This window comes from Electrophorus electricus, chromosome 2, assembly GCF_041902795.1.
Source record: "Electrophorus electricus isolate QZ-2024a chromosome 2, ASM4190279v1, whole genome shotgun sequence".
In the NCBI taxonomy this organism is placed as follows: Eukaryota; Metazoa; Chordata; class Actinopteri; order Gymnotiformes; family Gymnotidae; genus Electrophorus; species Electrophorus electricus.
In genome coordinates, this window is record NC_137498.1 from 43,949,528 (window position 1) to 43,972,356 (window position 22,829).

General features: G+C 40.3%; 2 protein-coding genes across 15 annotated transcripts in view; one reads left to right on the top strand and one right to left on the bottom strand.

Annotated features, from left to right (window-relative positions):
- slc9a3.1 (solute carrier family 9 member A3, tandem duplicate 1) lies at positions 1-10,197 on the top strand. 8 transcript variants are annotated; one of them, XM_081705844.1, is made up of 16 exons: positions 1-460; positions 5,276-5,578; positions 5,649-5,827; positions 5,942-6,020; positions 6,436-6,613; positions 7,072-7,292; positions 7,519-7,721; positions 7,858-7,947; positions 8,062-8,132; positions 8,226-8,355; positions 8,478-8,626; positions 8,985-9,102; positions 9,214-9,387; positions 9,491-9,545; positions 9,679-9,771; positions 9,928-10,197. In XM_081705844.1, exons 1-16 carry the CDS (start codon positions 202-204, stop codon positions 10,194-10,196), a joined length of 2,571 nt encoding a protein of 856 aa, XP_081561970.1. In that variant the 5' UTR covers positions 1-201; the 3' UTR covers position 10,197. The 8 variants fall into 8 exon arrangements, with proteins under 8 accessions (XP_081561970.1, XP_081561979.1, XP_035384711.1 ...); XM_081705853.1 differs by having other exon boundaries at positions 9,931-10,197; XM_035528818.2 differs by having other exon boundaries at positions 2-460; positions 5,667-5,827.
- ago3b (argonaute RISC catalytic component 3b) overlaps positions 9,068-22,829 on the bottom strand; it is a 25,406-nt gene continuing 11,644 nt past the window's right edge. For 3 of the 7 annotated variants that reach the window (XR_014119459.1, XR_014119453.1, XR_014119460.1), the window contains 4 exons: positions 22,290-22,489; positions 20,310-21,392; positions 9,917-9,979; positions 9,068-9,340 (listed from right to left, as the gene is read on the bottom strand). Coding sequence is in view for 1 of the 7 variants with exons in the window: in XM_081705835.1 (XP_081561961.1) it covers positions 21,284-21,392; positions 22,290-22,489 (309 nt within the window). In the remaining 6 variants the exon portion in view is untranslated. Of the gene's footprint in view, positions 9,341-9,916; positions 10,135-11,100; positions 12,867-13,961; positions 21,393-22,289; positions 22,490-22,829 lie in introns of those variants that run through there. The other 4 variants (XR_014119454.1, XR_014119456.1, XR_014119455.1 and 1 more) reach the window with 4 other exon arrangements.

Genomic DNA, 22,829 nt, shown 5'->3' on the forward strand with positions numbered 1-22,829 from the left:
AGAGTGACATAGAAAGAGAGAGGGTGTAATTAAAAAGAAATGGTAGGGTGAGAGTAATCTGAAGTTTGCCTGGGTGAGAGAGACTTACTAGGTCATACAGGACAAGCAAATGGTGGTAGGACACAAGTGACAGAAAGTAAGAGACGGGACGGAGGACCAAGGAGACTACAACAATTAAAACAAGCCTTTAACCTTCCACACATGGCGCCTTACTCCCAGCTCAGCTTTCTCCTCACCGTACTGTTGATCTTTGGGGCATTATGCGTGACCAGCAAAGTACAGATTCAGAGCAGCAGTGAAAGACAGTCAGCCTCCAGCAACACAGGATCGACTGGTGAGAGCACCAGCAACTCTTCTGCGTCCATCACGACGGTACCCATCGTCACTTGGAAGTGGCATCATGTGGAAACGCCATACCTGGTGGCCTTATGGATCCTGGTCTGCTGGCTTTGTAAACTGAGTAAGTCACTGGTAGTGACGAGTCTGTTTCAGTGAGTAATGTGACAGAACTGACACACTACATCCACACTGATCAACTAGTGAAAATATAGATTTTATTACTTAGACTTAGGTATTATTTAGTTTTGACTTAGGTATTATTTTAATGTAATTTTATTTTTGTGTTCTAATTATCATAATTTTGTCATTTATATGAATAAAATATGAATATAATATATAAATATATCTGACATAAAAGGAGAGTGTGTACATAGAATTTTTAAAAAGTAAATGTAATTTGTAGTAAATGTAGTAATAATAATAATAATAAAAAAAACAGTAAATCTTGGAAAATACCCTCAAATTGTAATTTATATGAACAGTGATGAGGTCTGTTGGGATTACTACAAATTACTATAATGTTACTGACTATTATTATTAGAAAATCTTCTATATTATTATTATTATTATTCTATATTATTACTTCTATAATATTATTATTATTAGAAACTTATTTTCAAAGAGGCACATATCATTTGACTTATGCCATAAAATGAACTGAACTAAAATGGACTGGTAATCAGATGGTTGTTAGTTCAAGCTCCACCACTACCACCAAGGTACCAATGTTGTGGTCCCTGTACAAGATCCTTAGCCCTCAATTAATTAAGTTGTTTTCAGTCAGAACTGTACGTTGCTTTGGATAAAAGTGTCAGATAAATGCCATTTAAAATGTAAAAATACATCCAACAAAATTCTACAGAGTAATGCACTTTTCCAGTGATGCATTATTCCCAATGATGTCAGATGGGGTGTGTCTGTGAAACAGCAAACCATTCCAGATTTGCACACAATCATTACACCCTGCCAGAAAAATCTACCGTGTCAACTGCAATTAATGTTTCCAGAAGAAAAAACCTGAAACGCTTTTCATTATCAGAAGACAATGAGAAGCATTGTGGGGATTGTAATGAGACTTTTCAACTTGATAATGTCAACATGCATTAAATACATCAAATCCAGATCAGTTACAGCTTTTGTAGACAACAAAGCAATTCTGCACGGCTGCAGTTCTCCAGGAAGTTCCCTGGCGTTTATTATATTGGAATCAGATTTCAAGATCTTTCAGAAAAGGCCAGAGCCAAGGATGCATGGGACTGTATCTTTATCTCAGAAAAAAAGTAAATTTCAAAACTCTTGAAGAAGAATCCACATGATCATCTAAACAAGTCATCTGACATAAGATAAATACCAATTGTAGGGCAGATGTTTCCTGTTCAGCCCCACAACTACTTGTGCCACCTGCAGGCCACTTTCATGTATTGCAGTTTGAAGAAGCTTGAGTTTCTGAAGTCAATGTTATGCACTTTAGCACTAAGGAGGCCTCACAATGCATAATTTAAGATGTGGAGTCATGTTCCTCATTACTTCACTTTTACTTGGCCAGACTTTGATAGAATTTCACCTTTAGGGCAGCCAATGTTAGGGCAGATACTGATACGGCAGTGTGGCATTCCAGACCACAGGAACTCAGCAAGCAGGACCTTGCATCAGGAACGAATGATTAGTGAAGTAATGATCATTGGGACACTGATGGTCATCTTTGTGAATTAGATAAAAACAAAAGTTAAAATCTGTACATGTCATTTGAATGACCTAGGGGTTGTGACTGATCATTTAATTAAAGTATGGTGAGAGTGTGTTTGCGCTGATAACAAGTTCTGCAGATTCTGTGTGACTGTGACACTTGTGCAGGTTACATCCACAGACTTAAAGGCTCTGCGTGCATTTTTTTTCCCCTTCCAACGTTCTGGATGTCCTTTGTATGTTTAAAAACTCAGCGTTCCCAAAGCTCACTGAACTGTTCAGGAAACATCACTCCATATGGGAGTGAGGTCACCAATGGAGCTGTTAGAAGCTTCTTGCCACCAGGAAGTATGCCAGATTATGGAAATCTCCTGAGTTAATGTTAGATGACATTAAAGTCTCATTTGTGAGACTTGCCTGTCCTTGAAGCACCAAATGTGACATTAAGTTGGCTTCAGTAGCTCTGCCCCCAGTATCTTTTGTTCATATATTTGTGTGGTTTCACTGGCAGGGAGTGAGTCAAACACAGTCATACATAAAGATATAGGAAAGAAAGAAAATTCATTTGTACAGCACACTGTAAAAGGTATGATTATTGTTGCATTAATCAAACTTGCTAGCTGATGTTTTTAAGAGAAATATACCTTTGTTAAAATATGTGAACCCACACAAACATTTATAAGGATGTGATGCCATGTATTTTCATTGTTAAAAAAAAAAAAGTGAAAAAACTTCATATTGTGTAAGCTGTGAATGGCTGGTCAATGCTCTTTCATCTTTGGAGAGAGAAAGAGAGCTTGAATGAGGATACAGAAGCAGAATGCTGTGTAGCAGAATAGTCCTGCAGACCCAGATTAGACCCAGCAAGTTTCACATCAGCAGGGACTGACATTTTGAATCTTTTGCAGTATAGTTCTCGGCTTAAAATCAATGTTTGGAAACCCAACCTTATGTGAACACATCCCTAAATGAAAGGACATACCATAAATGTGTCGTTCCACAATCTGTGATCCTTTTTGCACCGGAAAGATAACTAACAGACATTGGGGAAGGATCACGTCAATCATTAAAATGAACATACTGCAGAGAAAGAGAGAGTTAAGCTTTCATTGAAAGTTGGTTGAGTCATTTTGGCCAGGTCACATCGTTATCCCGCCCAAGGTCATCCTTGACACCGGAGAGCAGTGACCTTTCGTGCCATGTGGGTTTGCATTTGTATCATACGATATGTACATGGAATGAAACACAGCGTATAAAGGCATCAGTCTTAAAGAAAAGGCCAATGTCATCTGTTCATGTGTTTTTTTTATGGAAAAACAAACCCTGTTGCATTTGACAAGAAGGGAACCCTAGAGTCAGCGATGTATCCATTAAGAGAAATGGCAACACAAAATGACATGCTAAAATACCAACTTCAATGTAGCAACCTTTCAGTACAGTCTGTACAAGATGTTCAACCTTTATTTATGGGAAAATGTTATTAATCCAGGCATAAATTGATTATCTTATAGTCTCCTTTCACATTGTGGTATTTAGATGAAATGAACCGTTGAACTGACAAGCAAACTATAAACCCTCTTTAGTTTATAAAACACTAAGTAGTGCTCAAAACCTAATCAATGCTTAAGGATGTGATTGTCACTGAGTCACTGGATGCTGTTAGAGTCACTGGACAATGTTAGAATCACTGGATGCTGTTAGAGTCACTGGATGATAGAGTCACTGGAGGATGTTAATCACTGTATGTCAGAATGTTTGTGATGCTCTTTTTCAGGCAGCTTTTGTGGGGTTTTTGTTGGTCTTGTTGCCAGATTGATAAATACTCTGCCAGGTGCCCAAATGGCCCACCTCCACATTTACTCACAAAATATAGTTTCCATTCTTAATGTTAGATTCTAAAACAAAAAGACATTTACTTGCTTATTCCTAAAATATTACAAATTTACCTAAGTAAAAAAGTGTTGTAAGACACTCATGCACTTAAAATCTTTCTTTGCTAAACGTGACACACTAACTTTGTGTGCAAGAAGGAGGTTCTTAGCCCCCCCTCTGCTACAATGTAGATAGCTTAAAAGGCTGAGTGTTTCGGCAAAACTCTACCCTCATCACGCAACAGTGCCCCTTCACTGACCAGGGACAAAGACATTTAAGGACTGAGAGAGAGAGAGAGAGAGAGAGAGAGAGAGAGAGAGAGAGAGAGAGAGAGAGAGAGAGAGAGAAAGAAAGAAAGAACAGTTCTGCAAACAACAAACTGAGCCATGTAGGTAAAAAGTGTCCAGGACATTAAGGATGCAACAAGCTGAAGAACAACACCATTCTCATTAACCTGGAAAGGTGGAGAAACCACAACAGGCTGATTCCTTGATCATATGGACTACAGACAGTCGGTTAGCCACCAAGAACCGTGCACGCAGGGGTGGAAGTGCCAGAATTAACCGACTCGTTCCAGCCTCCACAATGCGATTATTACCTACCTGCCCTTGTTTTTTGGGGGCGTCGCTTCTCGTGTGTGTGACCTTGCCACTGGCCGCTGGAGGGGGTGCAAATGCAAGCCAAAGCCGTCCTGCAGAGATAAACGTAACACATGTTCCTGTAGTAACAGTAAAATGGCATCATGTTGAGACGTCTTACCTTGTAGCACTGTGGATCCTTGTGGCTGGAGTGGCAAAAATGTCTGGTATGTGGCTTTGAAATAAAGTGAGCTACTGAGCTACCCAGTTGGTTCAAGAAGGGTAATATTATTTTCAGTAATTGAATTAGTTCATATCATTCACACAGTCTGTTAGGCCTAACAGGCAGAATGTCATGGCAAAACCACACTGTGGTGGCAAATGTCCAAGATTCCAAAACAGAACTTAAATGTGAAATAAAAATAATACAATTTCTGTACTATTATTTATTTCATAGAAGATTTTATAATGGATTTATAAAGAATTTATCAAGATAAAGGTGCAAATGGCAACTGAATATGTGCAGCAAAATATTTGATATTTTTGCTCATATTCAGAGGGCATACTTGTGACACAAAGATGCAGCACTTCAGTGGGACTCAGCTGATCACTCGGCCAGTGAAAAATGGCACTTTTTTGGCCTGCTCTGTCAAAATAGCTGGCTATTGTCTGTTACTTGTAAATGTTGTGATGTCCTTGCAACAGGAAATTCTGCACATAGAAATACACATGGACAGAAAAAGTTATTTACATAAAATGTTTCCACTTGTTAACAAAAGTGAACCTGTGTCTGTTTGCAGTGGCCCAGCTGAATTCCAAGCTCAAGAGCTTCTTCCCTGAGAGCGCCCTCCTCATAATAAGTGGTTTTATACTGGGAGGGATCGTCTGGGGTGCGGATAAGGCGCAGACGTTCAAGCTTGTGCCGAGGAATTTCTTCTACTTCCTGCTTCCGCAGATCATCCTGGACACAGGCTACTTTATGCCAAACAAGCTTTTCTTCAGCAACCTGGGCGCCATCCTGGTGCATGCTGTGATTGGGACGTGCTGGAACGCAGCCGCAGTGGGCATTTCGCTTTGGGGCTGCTATTTAGGAGGAGCGATGGGTATGTCTGAGCAGTTTCCTACACCCCCATTCATTTATTCAGTAGCTCTGGGTACGAATGGCTTGGACAGTATGCATGTGCCCGGCAGGTAACCTGCAGATAGGGCTGCTGCAGTTCCTGCTGTTTGGCAGCCTGCTTGCAGCCGTAGACCCCGTGGCTGTGATTGCTGTGTTTGAGGAGGTGCACGTGAATGAAGTACTCTTCATCTGGGTGTTTGGAGAGTCGCTGCTCAACGATGGAGTCACGGTGGTTAGTCTCATTTGTGCCACGTGCCCAAGTTACAGTGGCTTAATAGGCAGCAGTCTAGAGGAATAATCTTTATGATTTTTTTGCTATTAATTCAAGACAGTTTTTCTCACACAGGTACTCTACAACGTTTTTGATGCCTTCGTGTCTTTAGGAGGGGAAAAAATCAATGCAGGAGAAATCATAAAAGGCATAGGTAAGAGTCTTCAGACATGAAATGATTTTACTGTTAGAAAATCTGAAAATGTTTTCATTACGCTTGAATGTTGTGGTCATATGTATCATAGGTTATAGTATAGTAATATGTATCAAAGGTTATAGTATAGTAATATTTATAGTAGTGGTAGCTCAGTGGTTAAGGTACTTGACTTGTAATTTGAAGGTTGTTAATTCAAACCCTGCCACTGTTGGGCCCCTGAGCAAAGCCCTTAACACTTAATCGCTCAACTTGTACTCAGTCATAATTGTAAATTGCTATGGACAAAAGAGTCAGCTAAATGCCTTTAATGTAAACATTTGTCATATGTACAGTACTTTATATATTTCCCTTCATTCATACAACCATTTAACCCTTTCTTCATCTCTTTCTTTTTTGGTTTGCATCTCCTCAGTCTCATTTTTTGTAGTTGCATTTGGAGGTTCATTGATAGGTGTTGTGTTTGCCATCCTGATCTCGCTGTTGACCAAGTACACAGGGAAAGTGCAAATCATTGAGGCGGGTTTCATCTTCGTACTGGGCTATCTGTCCTACCTCACTGCCGAGATGCTTTCTCTCTCTGCCATCCTTTCGTAAGAACCTGCTCAACACTTTTAAAAGAATCAACAATTTAAGCTTTACACCTGATACAATTTGTATGCTTATTACAAACAACTTATGACTGTTTAGTGAGATGGCTGTGTTCACATTACTGATAAACTGAATCTGAAAAGGTCAAGTAGATATAATTTTTAAAAATGTGGTGAAATTATTTCCATCTGTGATAATGCCTTATAAACAGTTATTTAACAGTCATAATACTGTAACTTTGGTCATTGATATCATGACAGACATTTTCATTCCATCCCATCCCTAATGTGGCGTGATATTTTAGGCAGTTGTGAGAGAGTTTCAACATCAAAATTAGAGCAATGGTTTCTATGAGCTGGCATTGTATTTATTGCTGCATGCCATTGCAAGCTTAAATTCATGACAGACTCATATCTGTACTGTCTCAAAGCCTTTGACAATCTTTTTTTTTCTGAAACAGAGTCACTTTCTGCGGTGTCTGCTGTCAGAAATATGTGAATGCAAACATGGATGAAAAATCCGTCACTGCTGTGCGCTATGCTATGAAGGTGTTTGCGAATGGCTCAGAGACCATGATCTTTGTCTTCCTGGGTGTCACAGCCATTGATACTGACATCTGGGTGTGGAATACTGGCTTCATACTGCTCACACTACTGTTTGTTCTAGTCTACAGGTTCATGGGTGAGTTTGTTGACGTTTGCATGGTTGTGTGTCATGAAATTTTAGTAATGGGTTCATTTGTGGAGAAATTCCTGTGGATAACATTAGCATCTAGCTCAAAGGATTTCCAAGTTCCCTCAGTTCAAACTCTGAATGTTATCAATACCTCTTTGTTAATTGTGCTTTTTCTTCTGCATCTAATATGTCTGTCTCCATCTGTGCATGCATTTGTTTGTTGGACCTACAGGGGTCTTTTTCCTTACTTGGATCCTGAACCGGTACAGACTGGTTCCTATCGAGCTCATTGATCAGATAGTGATGAGTTTTGGTGGTTTGCGAGGGGCGGTGGCGTATGGTCTGGCAGCCTCATTAGATGAGACCAGGATCAAGGAGAAGAACCTGATGATCACCACCACGCTCATTGTGGTGTACTTTACAGTCATACTCCAGGTACTATTGTCTCATTGTGGTCTACTTTATGGTAATTTTCCAGGTACTCAAAACTAAGAACAACAGATAACAAAGAGATAAAATATGAAGTCCCTGTCCTTTTGATTTAACGTCATAGCATTTTTCCCTTCCCCAGGGTCTCACAATGAAGCCCCTTGTCAAATGGCTAAAAGTGAAAAGGGTATCTCCAACTGAACTGAAACTGATTGAGAAAGTGAATAACAGGGTAAACTATAATTAAATGATTTATTTTATGAAATAGAGACTGACTACAAAGAAACAGTTTTGGAACTGAGAGGACCACAATGCATGAATTCGATTGTATGTATTTGTGCTACAGGCATTTGAGCACATTTTGGCAGCAATGGAAGACATTTCAGGACGAATAGGGGACAACTGGTGGACCAGAGGGTGGGCACAGGAGATCTGAATTCCATTTTGACCTTTACCCTTTCTGGAAAGTCAATTAGTTTCTTACTTCTGTTTACTGTCCATCTGTTTCAGCTGGAAGCGCTTTGAAGACACATACATCACCTGGTTTTTGATGAAGCCAGAAGCCAGAAAGAACAGAGACTACCTTTTCAGCATCTTCCACAAACTGAACTTAGAGGATGCCATTAATTATGTTACTGAGGTAAATGCTATGACAACATGCTTCAGAAGTGCTCTTTTGCCTTTTTGAATATTCTGGATATGATACTACACTCTACAGCTTTATGCCAAAAATTCAGAAATTTCATTGGTCTCTTAAATCAGGCAGAAAAACGTGGATCTCTGGCATTCCTGAATCAGACCGATGGCACTATTGTCAATTTTGAGAAGAAACTGAGATTTTCTGGAGTGATGCCTGACATCATGTCTGAGCTAGACTTTGGCAACAACAATGTTCAGCCAACCTCTGTCATGTAAGTATTAATCACATCAACAATGCATGATGTAGTTGAAACAACAGAATTGCATTTTACATGGGAATATATGTGCTGGGTTTTTACTTACTCTTGTATGACATTAGGAGAAAAATCCAACATCTCTGACATTAAAGTTTTGGACCTGATGTGTACTGCACAGAGTGTAAACATACACCATTGTGTTCTTTAGATACAATTATGAAAGTGAGCTCAGAAGGGAGAATAAATATAGAATGTTTATGAGAGACACACCGCTATATAATTATCACTGTTGTCTTCACGAGGTCAAACTGTTAATGACCCTGAAGGTGATGAAAGTGTTTGTTTTTTTATATTTTGTTTTTTGTTCATACAGACAGGACACTGTTCCTTCAGTGTCTCTGAACATTCATGAACATGAGATGAAGAGAATGAATGAAGACTTCAATGCTCACCACCTACTGCAGCAACATCTTTATAGGAGCAGGAAAAATGTATGAACTCTCTTTTGCTCACACATGCAAGGTTCAATCTATCAACTGAAAAAAGTTTGGGTCCCTAGAAATCACAATTCCATAAAGCATTAAGCTGGTCTCTCTCCACAGCACCGTCACAAGTACAGCCGAAGTAACTTCAGCATCAACCAGAGCGAGGACGAGGTGCAGGAGATCTTCCAGAGGACCATGAGGAGCCGGCTGGAGTCTTTCAAATCAGCCAAGATGGGTGTTACCCCTGCCAAGAAAATCACAAAGCATCCAAAGAAAGACCCAAACCATAAAGTAAGAATTCTTTCAGAAATGAAGAGATTGCATAATCCTTCTGTAAGAACATCATGTCTGAATTGTTAGAGAGGCCAAACTTAACAATTTTGCTTGTTTCCAGATGTCTAATGGCAAGACAACAGATAAAAGCAAAAAGCATCCATATGGAGATGAAGGTAGCATCTTTGATTGCTATTCTTTACATGTTGAGTGCGACATTAACTATGTGACATTATGTGACATTATAACTATTATAACCATTATAACTATGTGACATTAACTATCTTTATTGTTGAATCTCTTGTGCAGATTTTGAGTTTTCAGAAGCAGACAGTGCATACAGTGGTGATGGTGGGGCTACAGGTGGCAGTTCTCAAAGGAGAGGCACGTATACAATGGGAGGTGAGCATCAAATTATAAGTGAATAGGACCAGTACTTCAACGATGTCACTTTTATTTTAGTACAGGGTATACACGCTTCTAAGGGGAACCTTGCATGTGAAATTGTCATCATCTATTTCTGAGGACCAAGGAGATTCAAGCTTACCCTCTCTGTAGCAGGTGTAGAGAACCCAGCATTCATGCCAGAAATGGACACCCCTCCTCCTCCCTGGGTAACAGAAGCAGAGGCTGATACAAGCGTGGCGCCGTCCCAGGGAGCGCAAAGGTACCTCCCCTGGAGCCCCAGAAATCTCCATCGCTTAGCACCCTTGAGGATCAGTGACCGCTCCACAGACTCCTTTCTGATGGCTGATGCTCCTGCCACTGAGGAGTCATCCGAAGAGTCTCCTCAGCAACCGTCCCAAAGGGATGGTACGCACATGTAGCATCCATGCTTTCAACATACTCTCATAGTACTGAAGCTTTATTATATACCATTAACTACCAAAGCATCTGATCAGGTTTGCTAGTTCAGAGATTCATAACTGCCTTTTAAGCATATAAAATATTACCATGGAAGTTTAAATTTTCAGGTTTTTTTTTTTTTATTGTTTTTTTTTACCATCTCGTGAAATTATTTTTAATAGCACTTTATCACAGTTATAGCAGGCCAGAGAATAATTCATAATGACAGTCAAGTTACCCTAAGCACTATAAACAGCAATGTTACCCTGACATTCACATTATCTTGAGCACTACTGCAGTCATATTACCCTGACAGTCACGTTACCCTGAGCACTCCTGCAGTTTTGCTGGGATAGCTACAGGTTGCTGCTGCACATTTTACTGTGAACCTCTAAATCCCTAAAACAATCCTTCAACAATCCAGCAAATGTTGAAAATGTTATTTTTCATGATACTGTATTTTTCCATAGTGTCTGCTGTAGATTCAGCTGCAGATCATATGCCTATAGTTAGTTACCCTGTACTAAATATATATTTCATTTGTGCATGGCGATATCAGATCTACATGTAAGTGAAAAATCATGCCCACACCAAAGTCCTTTTACTTGAACACACTATAAAAAATATTGATAAAACATTATATTAACATAACACAATAAACAGGATTTTAATCATTAACTTAGTTTGTTAATGGCTGTTCATAATTATATAAACATTTTGGACACATCAATAAATGCTGAAATTTGAATAATTTACTTATACATTATTACTTTATCTTTCAGTAGCCTGCATAGAAGATGAGTCCAATACTTTTTGGTGGGCTATTGGTGCCACTCAGATGCTCAAATCATCAGGTTCATTGGGCAGAAGTGGAGGTGAACTCAGGTTGATTGAAAAAGGTTTAATGAAACCAATTGCAGGGTAATCCAAAACCAAAGTCAATAAACAGGCAAAGTTCAGTACCAGTAGAGACAAATGACTAGGTAGGCTTAACCGAAAAGTGACAGATGAACTAACCTGGCATAGATCCAAAAGACAAAGAGGTAAATACAAAGAACAATGGCTTGGAAACGTTAGACAAATGGAGAGCGAGACTTCCCAAAGATAGTCTAAAACAGGTGGGTTTAAATACACAGACATTAGGGAAAACTAGACACAGATTAACTTAATAAACAGTGGATTGGGAACGAACAGGGGGACTATGGGCAATGTAGTCCATTGAAGGCAGTCTGCAGGCTTCAGACCTGACCACTCCTCTGTACCGTAACCTTCCCTATGCATATGGTACTGATCTCACCACCAGGATGCCTAGAGTCCAGTATCTTGTGTACAGTTTAAGATGGGGAGCTGTCAGTCACCAGGGGAGCCTCCTTAGCACCCAGATTGCACAGTGAACCTGCAACATTCATCTTAAGGAGAGACATATGGAAGGAAGGAGAGGCATGGCATGTATCTGGCAGCTTTGACCTGTAAATGCTGTCATTGGTATGTTTCTCTACCAGGAAGAGGTCTAGGTAATGAGGCTTCATCTTACCACTCCCCCTGAGGTGAGGGTCCCAAGTGCACAGCCAAAACTGATCCCCTGGGCAGTGGGACCACAACCATGCCTACGACTAGCATACAGCTTCAGTCAGCTGATGGCCATCCCCAGATGCTGGTTCACCCAAACGTGCTTGCTCATCTTCATCCATGAATCCACAGCCAGAGTGGAGGTAGCCATGGGATTGCATGGAACAAAGGGTGGCTGGAAACTTCACCCACTGGAAAGGAGTTAGGCCAGTGTCAGCGTGCACTAGGGAATTTTGTGCCATTTCAGCCCAAGTGGGGTTTGCCCACTCAAACTGACTCTGGGGATGGTAACCTAAAGGTCAGGCTAATGTTCACACCCAATCTCTCCATGAAGGACTCCAATACTTGGGAAGTAACCTGAGGTCCTCTCTCGGACAGGATGTCTTCAGGTATGCCTTAAAACCTGAAAAACTGTTTGAATAAGACCACCACAGTTTCAAAAGCTGATGTGGGACCAGGGTCTTTCTGGTATTGGTAGGAGAACATGTTTACTGGCTGGCAGTGTGTGAGGAGTCTTGACTGAGCATAGTCTAAGAAGGAAGCTACAAAAGTATACATGTCCTTTACCACAGACTCCCACCATTGGCAAGATTTGACTTTACCTGTGTGACGTTAGGAGAGCGTGGATTATGCCCAGGTAACGTCTGTCATGAACGGTCGCCAGCACGTACAATCTGCCCTTGGGACAGGAGGCAGGAATCTGCATTATGTAGCTCTCTCTTTAGTTCCTCATAAAAGTCTCACTGAATGGAGCAGCAATAGCACTGAAGCACTAGCAAAAGTTTGCAAATTCCAGAATCCTCTGTAGGTCCTCGGGAGTTGTGGCACTGGACAAGTAAGCACTGCATCAACCATTTTATTCTCCACAGTGACATCCATGGAGCTGATGACATATCCTAAAAAGTATGCACATTTCTCCGCTTTTACATACATGTCTTCTGCGGAACCCTTTGTAGAATGGCGCTCACATGACTTGCGTGCTCAGACAACACGTAACCGGGAGTGGGAGAATAAATCAGAATGTCATCCATGTAGGCCACAGCAAACCTCCCCATGTCCTGAAGGATGTCGATTATAATGGCCTGGAAAACGGAAGGTGTGGGAGGAGTGGGGGTTGGCAGGCCAGATGGCATAACCTGGTTAATAATAGTGTGCAGACACAGTAATACAAGCAATATTCCACTCATCCCCCTTCTTTAACCATGCAGAGCCCACCATCGTTCTTGGTGATAAAATGGAAACCACCAGCAGCAGGGCACTTGAAATGCCTGCCATAACCCTGTAATAACCCTGACATAACTTCGAGCTAAGCCACACAGTCCTCCTTAGCCTTGTTTTAAGTGATAGAGAGGGGGTAAGAGCATGTCCTCAGAGGCACAGCACCCTCCACCAGGACAATAGCACAGTCATAGGGACAGAGGGGCGGTAGTACTGCGATCTTCACCTTGCTAAAAACCTCAGCCAAACCTTAGTCCATATAATCTTCAGGTATTGTAAAGCTGTCTGCAGATTCTGGGCTTTTTCACAGAAGAAATGGAGGCTGAACTAAGCAGGAACCACAATAACAACTTTTCAAGCAGAAACTGGACTAGAGTAAAATATCTGGTTTGTCATAGGAGATTTGGGGGCCATGTTCCTGTAACCATGGGCAGCCTAAAACTATGGGGTGATGAGCCATGGTGACCATAAAACAATTAAATTCTGGTGACTAAAAACAAGGAAGTTCTCCACACGCGTGGCACTGCATCTGAAATTATGGAGAGGTAAGAAGGGTGACCTGATGGAGAACTGGTAACATGGGGACCATGGAGATGTTGATGCTCTTCAAAAGAAAAGAAATGGCGTAATGAAGTTGCCCGCAGTTTCAGAGTCAATCATTGTTGGAACAATTGTGGAACAGTGTCATCCCCTTCCTCTCTTGAAGGAGGTGGTCCAAACAAATAGAGTGTGACATGAGCTTTTCCAAAGTATGAGAATGATCTCAACAAGTGAGTTCGGTAAACAATTCAGGACAACTTGAGCCCTGCTGATATGCAACTAAAGCAGCATCATACAAGCCACCGCTTGAATGGTTTGCCTTGACAGTTTCTCAACCTCAATTTTACAATGAACCGAGGCACAGGTGGTGTTGACCCAGTAACTGGCCCTGGGCTACAAGGGTGTCTGGTACTGAACTAGATCCCATCGACTCCCTAAGGTGGCGACATCTTCTGTCAGGTTTGTTGGGCAGAAGTGGAGGCGAACACAGGATGAATGAAACGGGTTTAATCAATCGGATCACAATAAAAAAAAAACCCCCAAAAACAAACAAACAGTCAATAAACAGGCAAAGTTCAACACAAGTACAGACAAACCATCAGGCAGACTAAATCAACAAGGGAGATGAAAGGGCAAAAACAGAGTAACCTGGCAGTTCCAAAAGACAGAGGTAAGTACAAAGAACAATGGTTCGGAAATGCTATACAAACGCTGAGCAAGACTTGCCAAAGATAATCCAAGACAGACAGATTTAAATACACAGAGAATTAGGGGGGAAACTACTGTAGTTTTTCCTTACAAGTAATCCTAGCATTCTGTCTTTAGTTGTAGTTTAGATGTCAACATTTTAAGAAATCTATGCTCTAGACTTTTATCTTTCTATTTTCATTATGAGCTTGACTCCAAGCCTCTTGATTTACTAATCAGTTATTCAAATTGCAGCATTTATTAATAGATGATGATTGTCATTATAAAGTGTTACCAAAATATAGGCATTTCACAGTGCATGTTTTTAATTTAAACTTTATAATCATTTTTCTTTTAATAGCACTTTCACTTTGTTAGAATTCTTGCATAATACTTGATTTTAATTTAGTTTATTTCACTGGGATCTGTGATGAAACACTGCAAATAAAGTCTAATGCAGTGAAAGATGAATTATGATGGACTCTGCTGCCAGAGCAAAAGGTGGTGTATTATTTCTGATATTATTAAACCACCCATGTGGTTTGTGTGTTACTGCATAATGAACAAAGTGCCTTAAGTTCTTTGTCAGCTGTGTCTGGTTGGTTAACAGTGGTTGAAGTAAACTGTTAATTTATTTATTTTTTTAGCCATAATAAAAAAATTGCACCTTTGTGCCTAAACATAACCTTTGAATATGCTAATTACACGTTGACTAAGAACCCTGTGACTTTCCACATTTTGATAATAATTTTTAGGTCATGCAAACAAATGGTGACTAACAACTTAACCAGACAGTCTTGGTAATAAATGTTGTATTGAATGTGTTATGAGCCAAAATTAAAATAAGAAACAAAACACTGTTTTTTTTTTGTTCATGAAAATATTTGTGGGTTCTCTCTCGTTCTCTCTCTCTCTCTCTCTCTCTATATATATATATATAAATATATATAAATAAAAAAGAATTTATTGAATATTTAATTGACAAAACAAAATCAGATACATGTTAAGACAAAATCAGTCGTATTTCAAAACAACAAGACAAGCGCAAGAACGTTGGGTTTGTCAATATGAAATGGGTTTGTCAATATGAAGAGTGCACCATACTGCAGGGGTGCTAGTTTCTGATCATTCCACAAAATCCCTTCAGGATACAAGGGAACTGGCATGGCACTGCAGAGCTTGAGCACTGACCCATAAAGCTTTGCCAATATCTAATCCAGACCAAAGTTTAAATAAATAAAAGGCTCCTCCAAACATGTCCGAAGGCCAAATTCATGATTGGGGGGGGGGGGAAGACACACACAAATCCTGAAGTAACTGGATCAAAGTCATGACTTTGATCCCAATATTACTTTTAATTAATTAAACTTGGGGTTAGCACAGGGTAAAGCCAATGTAAGACCTAAAGACTGAGACCCTTTCGAATGAGTTTAAATAAATGCAAAAAAAAAGAAAAGAAAGAAAACTGGTGTTACAATGACTATGTACAATCAGCTTGTGCTTAAAACAATTTGCCTTTCAAACATGTGTTGAAAACTTTAATTCTGCAGAAAAACCACTTTGGTTATTGCTATTGTGTGCAAGACTAAATAAATGCAATAATAGGACATTGACAAGGCAAACTGAAACGGTGAAGAGAAACGAGAGGAAGCCTGTGCATCTCATGGCACAGCCAGGTTAGTCAGTGCCCAAACAATTGCTCATGACACGCCAAGTACCCTATGCTCAAACCACAGACACTTTTGTGAAGTTTGGTCCTGACATGACGTAACTGGCAAACCTAGTATAGACATTCATATTCCTTGGCAAACAGAAGTACATCTACACACATTACAACACATACACACATTACAGTAGATCATGTATCGATATATACTTCTTTTCAATGTGGACAGAGATTTGTTGTGCCCTTTGAACATTGTAAAAGTTTTTTTTTGTCCTTTATTTAGTAGTTTGTGATCAGCACCATCATAAAAGGCACGTTCTACTAACATATATCCCCTTAGGGTGCACCTTTCCCTCCATTATTTCTGATGGAAAACAACAAAAAACAAAACAAATCGTGTGTGTTGGAGGGGTGTTATATTGTTTACAAAACCTTACCATATAAATGTAAAAAAAATAAAAATAAATTTAAATATTGATTTTAAAGAGTGGTAGGGCAGTTGTGTTTATGTTTCAAAAAAATAATAAAAAATTAAAAAGTGATGCCTGTTATGTTCAAGAAAGAAGTACAAGGGACAAAGAGGGGGACGAACTGAAGGTTCTGCTCCATAAAACAATTCCAATACCACAGAAATGTGGTTACCCTCAAACAATATTTCATTTTACAAACAAGACAAAATAAATCTACATTGTCAGTCTATTGCAAGTTATCCCAATTATTATTAGACACTTTCATTATTAATATTAATGTTATATTATCATTGTGCATCTCTCATAGGCTTTGTTAACAAAATATAAGTGGTGTGCATTATACAGAGCCTTTCTTTAAATATACAAATATACTTCTTCTCTGAATTAAAAATGCTTTGAGCCAAGACATTTGTTAGTCCAACTTTTAGCAGAAGGGAGGAGTGCGTTTCATCAGTTTCTGCTCCACCCTGACAATAATTACTACTCCAGCCTGATGTATAACGCCCGATTCATGGGGCTCTAGCAACTATTTCCGTGGCAACTTGAGAAGACAGAATCTCTGTAGTACAGAATGCTCGATCAATTACGAACAAAAAAACCCCCCCCAAGACTCCTGTCATACACGCATGGGCGCATGCCCTGAGTCACATTTTTCAAGTAAAATTAAACGCTGGTAGTCCTAGAGAAGTAGCAGTTATGCTCAAATGCACAGAAACATCAGATCTCACAGTGCTTTTCACCATCAGTCATACAGGCTCTTCACAAACTGCAGTTGCAGAAGTGCTTAAAGACTGAATTGATATTTGCCCCACCCCCACCCCTTTCCCGTGGAGTCAGGGCCCTTTCACACTGTGGTTTACATCAGAATTCTACTGTTTTGAGCCACTGTTATATTCTGGTGAAATATCGGATCATCTGGGGCCGTGCAATTCTGTGCCACACCAGAATGAGTAGTGATAAATGAGGAATGCTGCAGGTTGAGTGTAGTGAAGGATTGAATCACAATTACACACCTGCAGGAAATTCCAATTATTGTGTGCAAGGGGCCCAGCTGTTCAAAAGTCGTACCATCAGGGTCTGAGCATAGAAAGTACTCTGACAGACATGTTATTTTGACTTTGATATTTTTCTAACTTAAGCCACTTGGATTTAATAAACCCTACATGGACAAAGGTTATTTCACTGTATTGTAGAATAGTTTGCATTTACTTGGGATCAATCACGTGAATTGCTACATGGCTTGCTGTAACTGACTAGTAAGGTGTGATGAGTTTTACACTTTATTTTTATTCTGCAATTGCTAGCCAGGCTATACTGATATCTGATACCCAGCCAGGCTATACAGTTAGTTGAGGTAAGAATTTACCCAATAGCTTCTAATACGTTTCTAATCCCTGCCAAATGTGACTAACTAAATCTGATTTAGTGATTTCTCTGTTACGATTACAGTCAAGTAAACTAAGATATTTTTATCTAGGATTCTAATTTACATTAAATGGTTTTGAGCACCTGGCCCTTTGAATACAACAATTGTTCACACAAAAATAACATTTCATAATTCCTTTAGTTTTGAACTGAAGCTAACAAACAAGTAATGCTAGTCTTTCTTACCAGGAGGTAGCTATCCAGACTTGGTTTAAGTCCAATCTTAGCAATGCAATGTAAATTAAATCATTAGATATTTCTGTTTTGTGTCAGTTTAGGCTTAATCTGGGTCTGGAAAAACTGGCTGCAGAAATCTCTTCTATGCAATTCGTGCCTCAAACTATCTGTGGTTTAGAACAAAACTGACTTACAGTATTCTATAAAAATTAACAAAACTTCACAACATAGTCAAAAGATCATTGCTATCTTGGGCAATGAGATTCACCTTTTCCTTAACAAATATATACTTCATCCCAGTCTTCCAAAATCTGAAGCTGGAGCCCTACTGGACCTTACAGATGATACACAATTCCATGTAATACACACTATTCCTGATATTTTACAATACAAAACTGAATATTTCAAAAAGAGACAACCATAACAGTTTTAGGCAGGTGTATGAAGATTTGGGCATTTATGAAAAAGCTTGTTAGTAAGAGTTTCATTATTTGTTAAGTACATTAGCCTCACGGCTCCAGTGCAAAACTAAAAGGGGGGGGGGGGGGGGGGGATAAATAAATAAATAAATTCATAATCGAAATGTCTTGGTTCATCAACTGAATTCAGGGTAAAGTGAAAACTGTATATTCTATATAGCCTATATTTTTCTTCAAACCATTCTTTTAACAGGTAATATAATCATATTTAACAAGATACCATGTTGTACCCTTTCTTGATACAATATCCCAACAGTTCCACACTTTGGGATTTAAAGCTGTAGCTCTGCACCCAAGAACTCCACCCATTTACTGTCCTGATGGGAAACCCAGAACAAGGGGAAATGATACACTGTGGACAAAACAGGGTACGGTGGTTTAGACACACCAAACCCTTAAAGTAGAGCACCACACCTGTTAGCACCTTGGGCGTCGAGCCCACACTTAGACCTTACAGTGGTTCACATTGATTAAGTGCAGTAATATCAGTCTCTCTGCGAACAGGGCTCTCTCTGGCCTGGTGGGACTGTGGCTTGGAGCTAAGGCATATGGTCAGCCTCAGCCACTCAGGCACGTTGGTTTAATTTGCGTAGGCAGCAGGAGAACCTGCTCATGGCCTTGCTTATAATGAGGCCTTTCGAAAGAGCTTGCGGGTCGAAAGCTTGTAGTCTTCCAAAGCTCAACGAGAACAAATATGTAATTTTAGTGTAATATTCCTTACGCCCACTTTGTTTGCTGGTGGCGTTTTAATACAGAATGAAAATGCCTAATTTTATTTTTGAAAAGTAGTCAGGAGAGGTGTACTTCAACCAAGACCGACAAAAGACATGGTATAATGGATAAAGGCTACCACACAGCAAGATATAATTTGCATAATGTTAACTGGTGGCTGCTAACTTTCATGAATTTGTGTTAACATTTTTGGTCCAACTGTAATGTACGTAAAAGGTGCATCTGAAGAACATTAGTGCACTTGTCAGCATTTGCTTCCACCCACTGTCACTGCAAAAGAAAAACAAAAGTGCAAGACAGAGAAATAAGGACCGAGAGAGAAAAAAAAGACAAAAAATGCATTTGGTTTCCCAGGTCAACTAAAAAGTGAAGGCCAGTTCATAAGAGCACAGGGCTCTTTCACCATAGATGCCAGAAGGATCAACTTAGCTTGGTGCTTTAAAGAATAAATTCGGTCCAACAAATGCAGTATAAGGTTAAATGGCACGGAAACGTAAACCCCTCCATACGGGCGTGGATTTCTTTAGAAGGTGTTTCCAGGCACTTTGTCTCAAAACCCCCACAACGCGTGACTAACACCCTCACATAAGTCATACCCCAAAAAGAAGCTTCTTTACCCATTCTTAACAAGGAAATACAACACTCCAGTCTCCATAAGCTGGCCTTCCCAATAAATTCCTCCATTTTCTAAAACACCACATTGCAGCGCTTTCTGCTAAAATCTCACAGCAGAAGCAAGAGAGTACAGTGGCAAAGGACAATATACCACAGCCAACGACGGTTGGCTTACTGCACTCAAAACATTTTTGAACTAAGTTATTTTATGTTGAGAGTAAAGCAAAAAAAAAAGTGAGAAAACAAGTTAATTTGGATAATTTATAGAGTATCTATATTTGCCATAAACACAATAAAAAGGGACATGTGCATTAACATGTGCATTAAATATACTCTTGGTGTAAAATGAGTATGCAAAGATGTAGACCATTCAATGGTCAATTCAATAATTGTGTGTCAGTTCAGTTATTCAGTACCAAATGGCAGACCCGACCACACACTGACACAGAGAGGTGCAGGACAGTGACATGGTCAACACACATGCACGCGCACACACGTGAAAAATCTTTCACTGACCTTGGGTTGAGTTTAACGGATGTTCTCAGGTTGTTCATTAGGTGAGTCTGCAGTTCTTAGCTAATGTGTAACTCTCTGCATGCTCAAAAATGGAGGGAGAAAGAAGGAAAAAACAAAACAAAATGGCAACAAAAATATTCTCCAGGCACCACCCACACGTGCACATACACCCCGACACAGGGTGTCAGGGTGACCTCCAGGCCTAATTTCATGATGTGTGTGGGTAGAAACGCTGAGACACAAAGTCTCTAAGCATTACCCATATCAGGTGTCTCAGAGCACAGGCTCAAAGATCAAGGATCGGGTCCCCACGATGCCTGATGTTAAAAACAATCCCACTGTGCAGTGCCAAACGGGGTCAGAGAACAAGACATACTGCATGTCAAAAGGCCAGCATGATGTTTCTCGTTGGCCACAGCAAAGTGCAGTGATATCCTTTGGCAAAAACCGAGCAATCTGAGTTTAAATCACATCATCATTACTGAGACCAGCGTTATCTAAAAGGGCTATGTTTGTAAGCAGGTACAGGTCGTGCGCCAATGTGCAATACTGCCCTCTAGTGGTGTTCTTCCAGTGAGCTTGACAAGCCAACTACTCTGAAACCACATAACCTTAAATTATAGCATTCATCCTTGGGCAGACTAATTACTTTAATTACCTAGTTTCATCTTACTTAGCATTAAGACAGGCTCCATGACGTTAAAGAGACAGACCGAAACAAACTCAGTGCTAATAAGTAACAGTACATAACTGCTTTCTAAGGATTCACTCATCAAAACAAGAACCAGCTGAAAGGGGAAGGAGTGGGATATTTAAAGACTGCCTTTTTCTTCTAAACTGCATAACGATATTAATCCTGTCCCTCCCATGGTATTTAGTTACTTTTGGTTGGTTTTAGCAGCAGGGCAGTTTGCCAGTGTGATTGGGAGGAGTCTTCCCCAGCTCAGTGCGTGAGAGTGACAGCAGGGGAGGGATCAGGCGAAGTACATGGTCCTCATGGTGTCGTGGTGAATCTGCACGGCTTTGGCCAGAGCCTGTGGGTCCCTGCCATTGCTCTGCCCAGACACATGACTTCCCTCAGCACTGGAGGAGGAGGGGGGGGGGGGAGCGAGAGAGATAAGAAGGGGGGAGTAAGACAACAAAATGTGTAATAGCAGGGCAGCTAATTACTTAAAACTCATTTCCCCAAACTCTGCAAATAAGGAAAAGGAAGATTGGAAAGGCTTTACAATAAATACTATTACATATTCAACCACTGAACATCTATACCACTGCACTTCTTCTGAACCACTAAACAGCTACTGTACATCCACTGAACCTCTAATGAACTACTGCACATTCTGCGACTACACTACTATTGTTACATGGATTTATGGGCAATGGTAACTCAGTGGTTAAGGTACTTGATTTGTAATGGGAAGGCTGCTGGTTCAAGCCCCACCACTGCCAAGTTGCCACTGTTTGGCCCCTGAGCAAGGCCCTTAACCCTTAAATTACTCAAGTTGTACTCAGTCATAATTATAAGTTTTTTTGGATAAAGGCATGAGCTAAATGCCATAAATGTAAATTTACATATATTCCACATTAACAATACCAGCACTAAAGGCCTTTGTTTATAAAGTATGGTTTAAGGTACTTCATTTGCTGAATTGGGAATTAATTGGGATTCATTGGGATCTGCATACAAACACAAATTCTGAAGACTCAAGCTGTTCAGGTCTGCCCTCTCAGGAGAAATTCTACCCTTTACCCAGACCACTTGTCTCTCGTGCACACTGTTTACCAAAGACTGTACCAAAAACTGAGATCAACTCAGTTTGTTTTTTCCCCCCAGTTGCTTCCTTTTGTGGCTCTGATTTGATAGGCAAACTACCCCGCCCCCAAGAAGAAAAAAAAACCCCACTAGCAAACAACATATTGGGCTGGGAAAAACAAAAACAAACAAGCACTGTATCAAAAGGTGGCGGCGAATGCTCCCACCTATCGTGCTCCTTGTCCACCAGGTGGTAGCGGGCGCGGAAGGCCACCAGGTGGGCGTAGTAGGCGGGCGCTGGGATGGAGACGGAGCGGGTGCAGCGCACGTATGTGTGGCACAGCTGGTAGGTGAGAAGCTGGAACTCGTCTGCCGTGAAGCAGTTGTCGTCCCACAGCACGTGGTAGTGGGACGGCCGGCTCGTACCCTGCGAGGACAGCATCACGGGGAGAGCTCAGTTCAGTGCAGCCTCACAGACAGGTTACCAGGTAACAGGCCAAATTCATGCACGTGTTCTCCATTTTAGTGATGAGATGAACTTCAAGACAATACAAACAGAATGATTCTTCCATGTCTGAACTCTCATTGGTGTCTTCACGAATGTAAATGACGCTGCTTGCTGTTATGACAACGGTCAAAACCCGTGTCTCCTAAAATAAAGACCTTGGTGTAATCTTGAGGCTGAGGCAAATGAATTATTTTGCTATTATTCCATATTCACCATTAACTATTTAAAATTACAAATTATTTCCCAACTGCAATAGGTT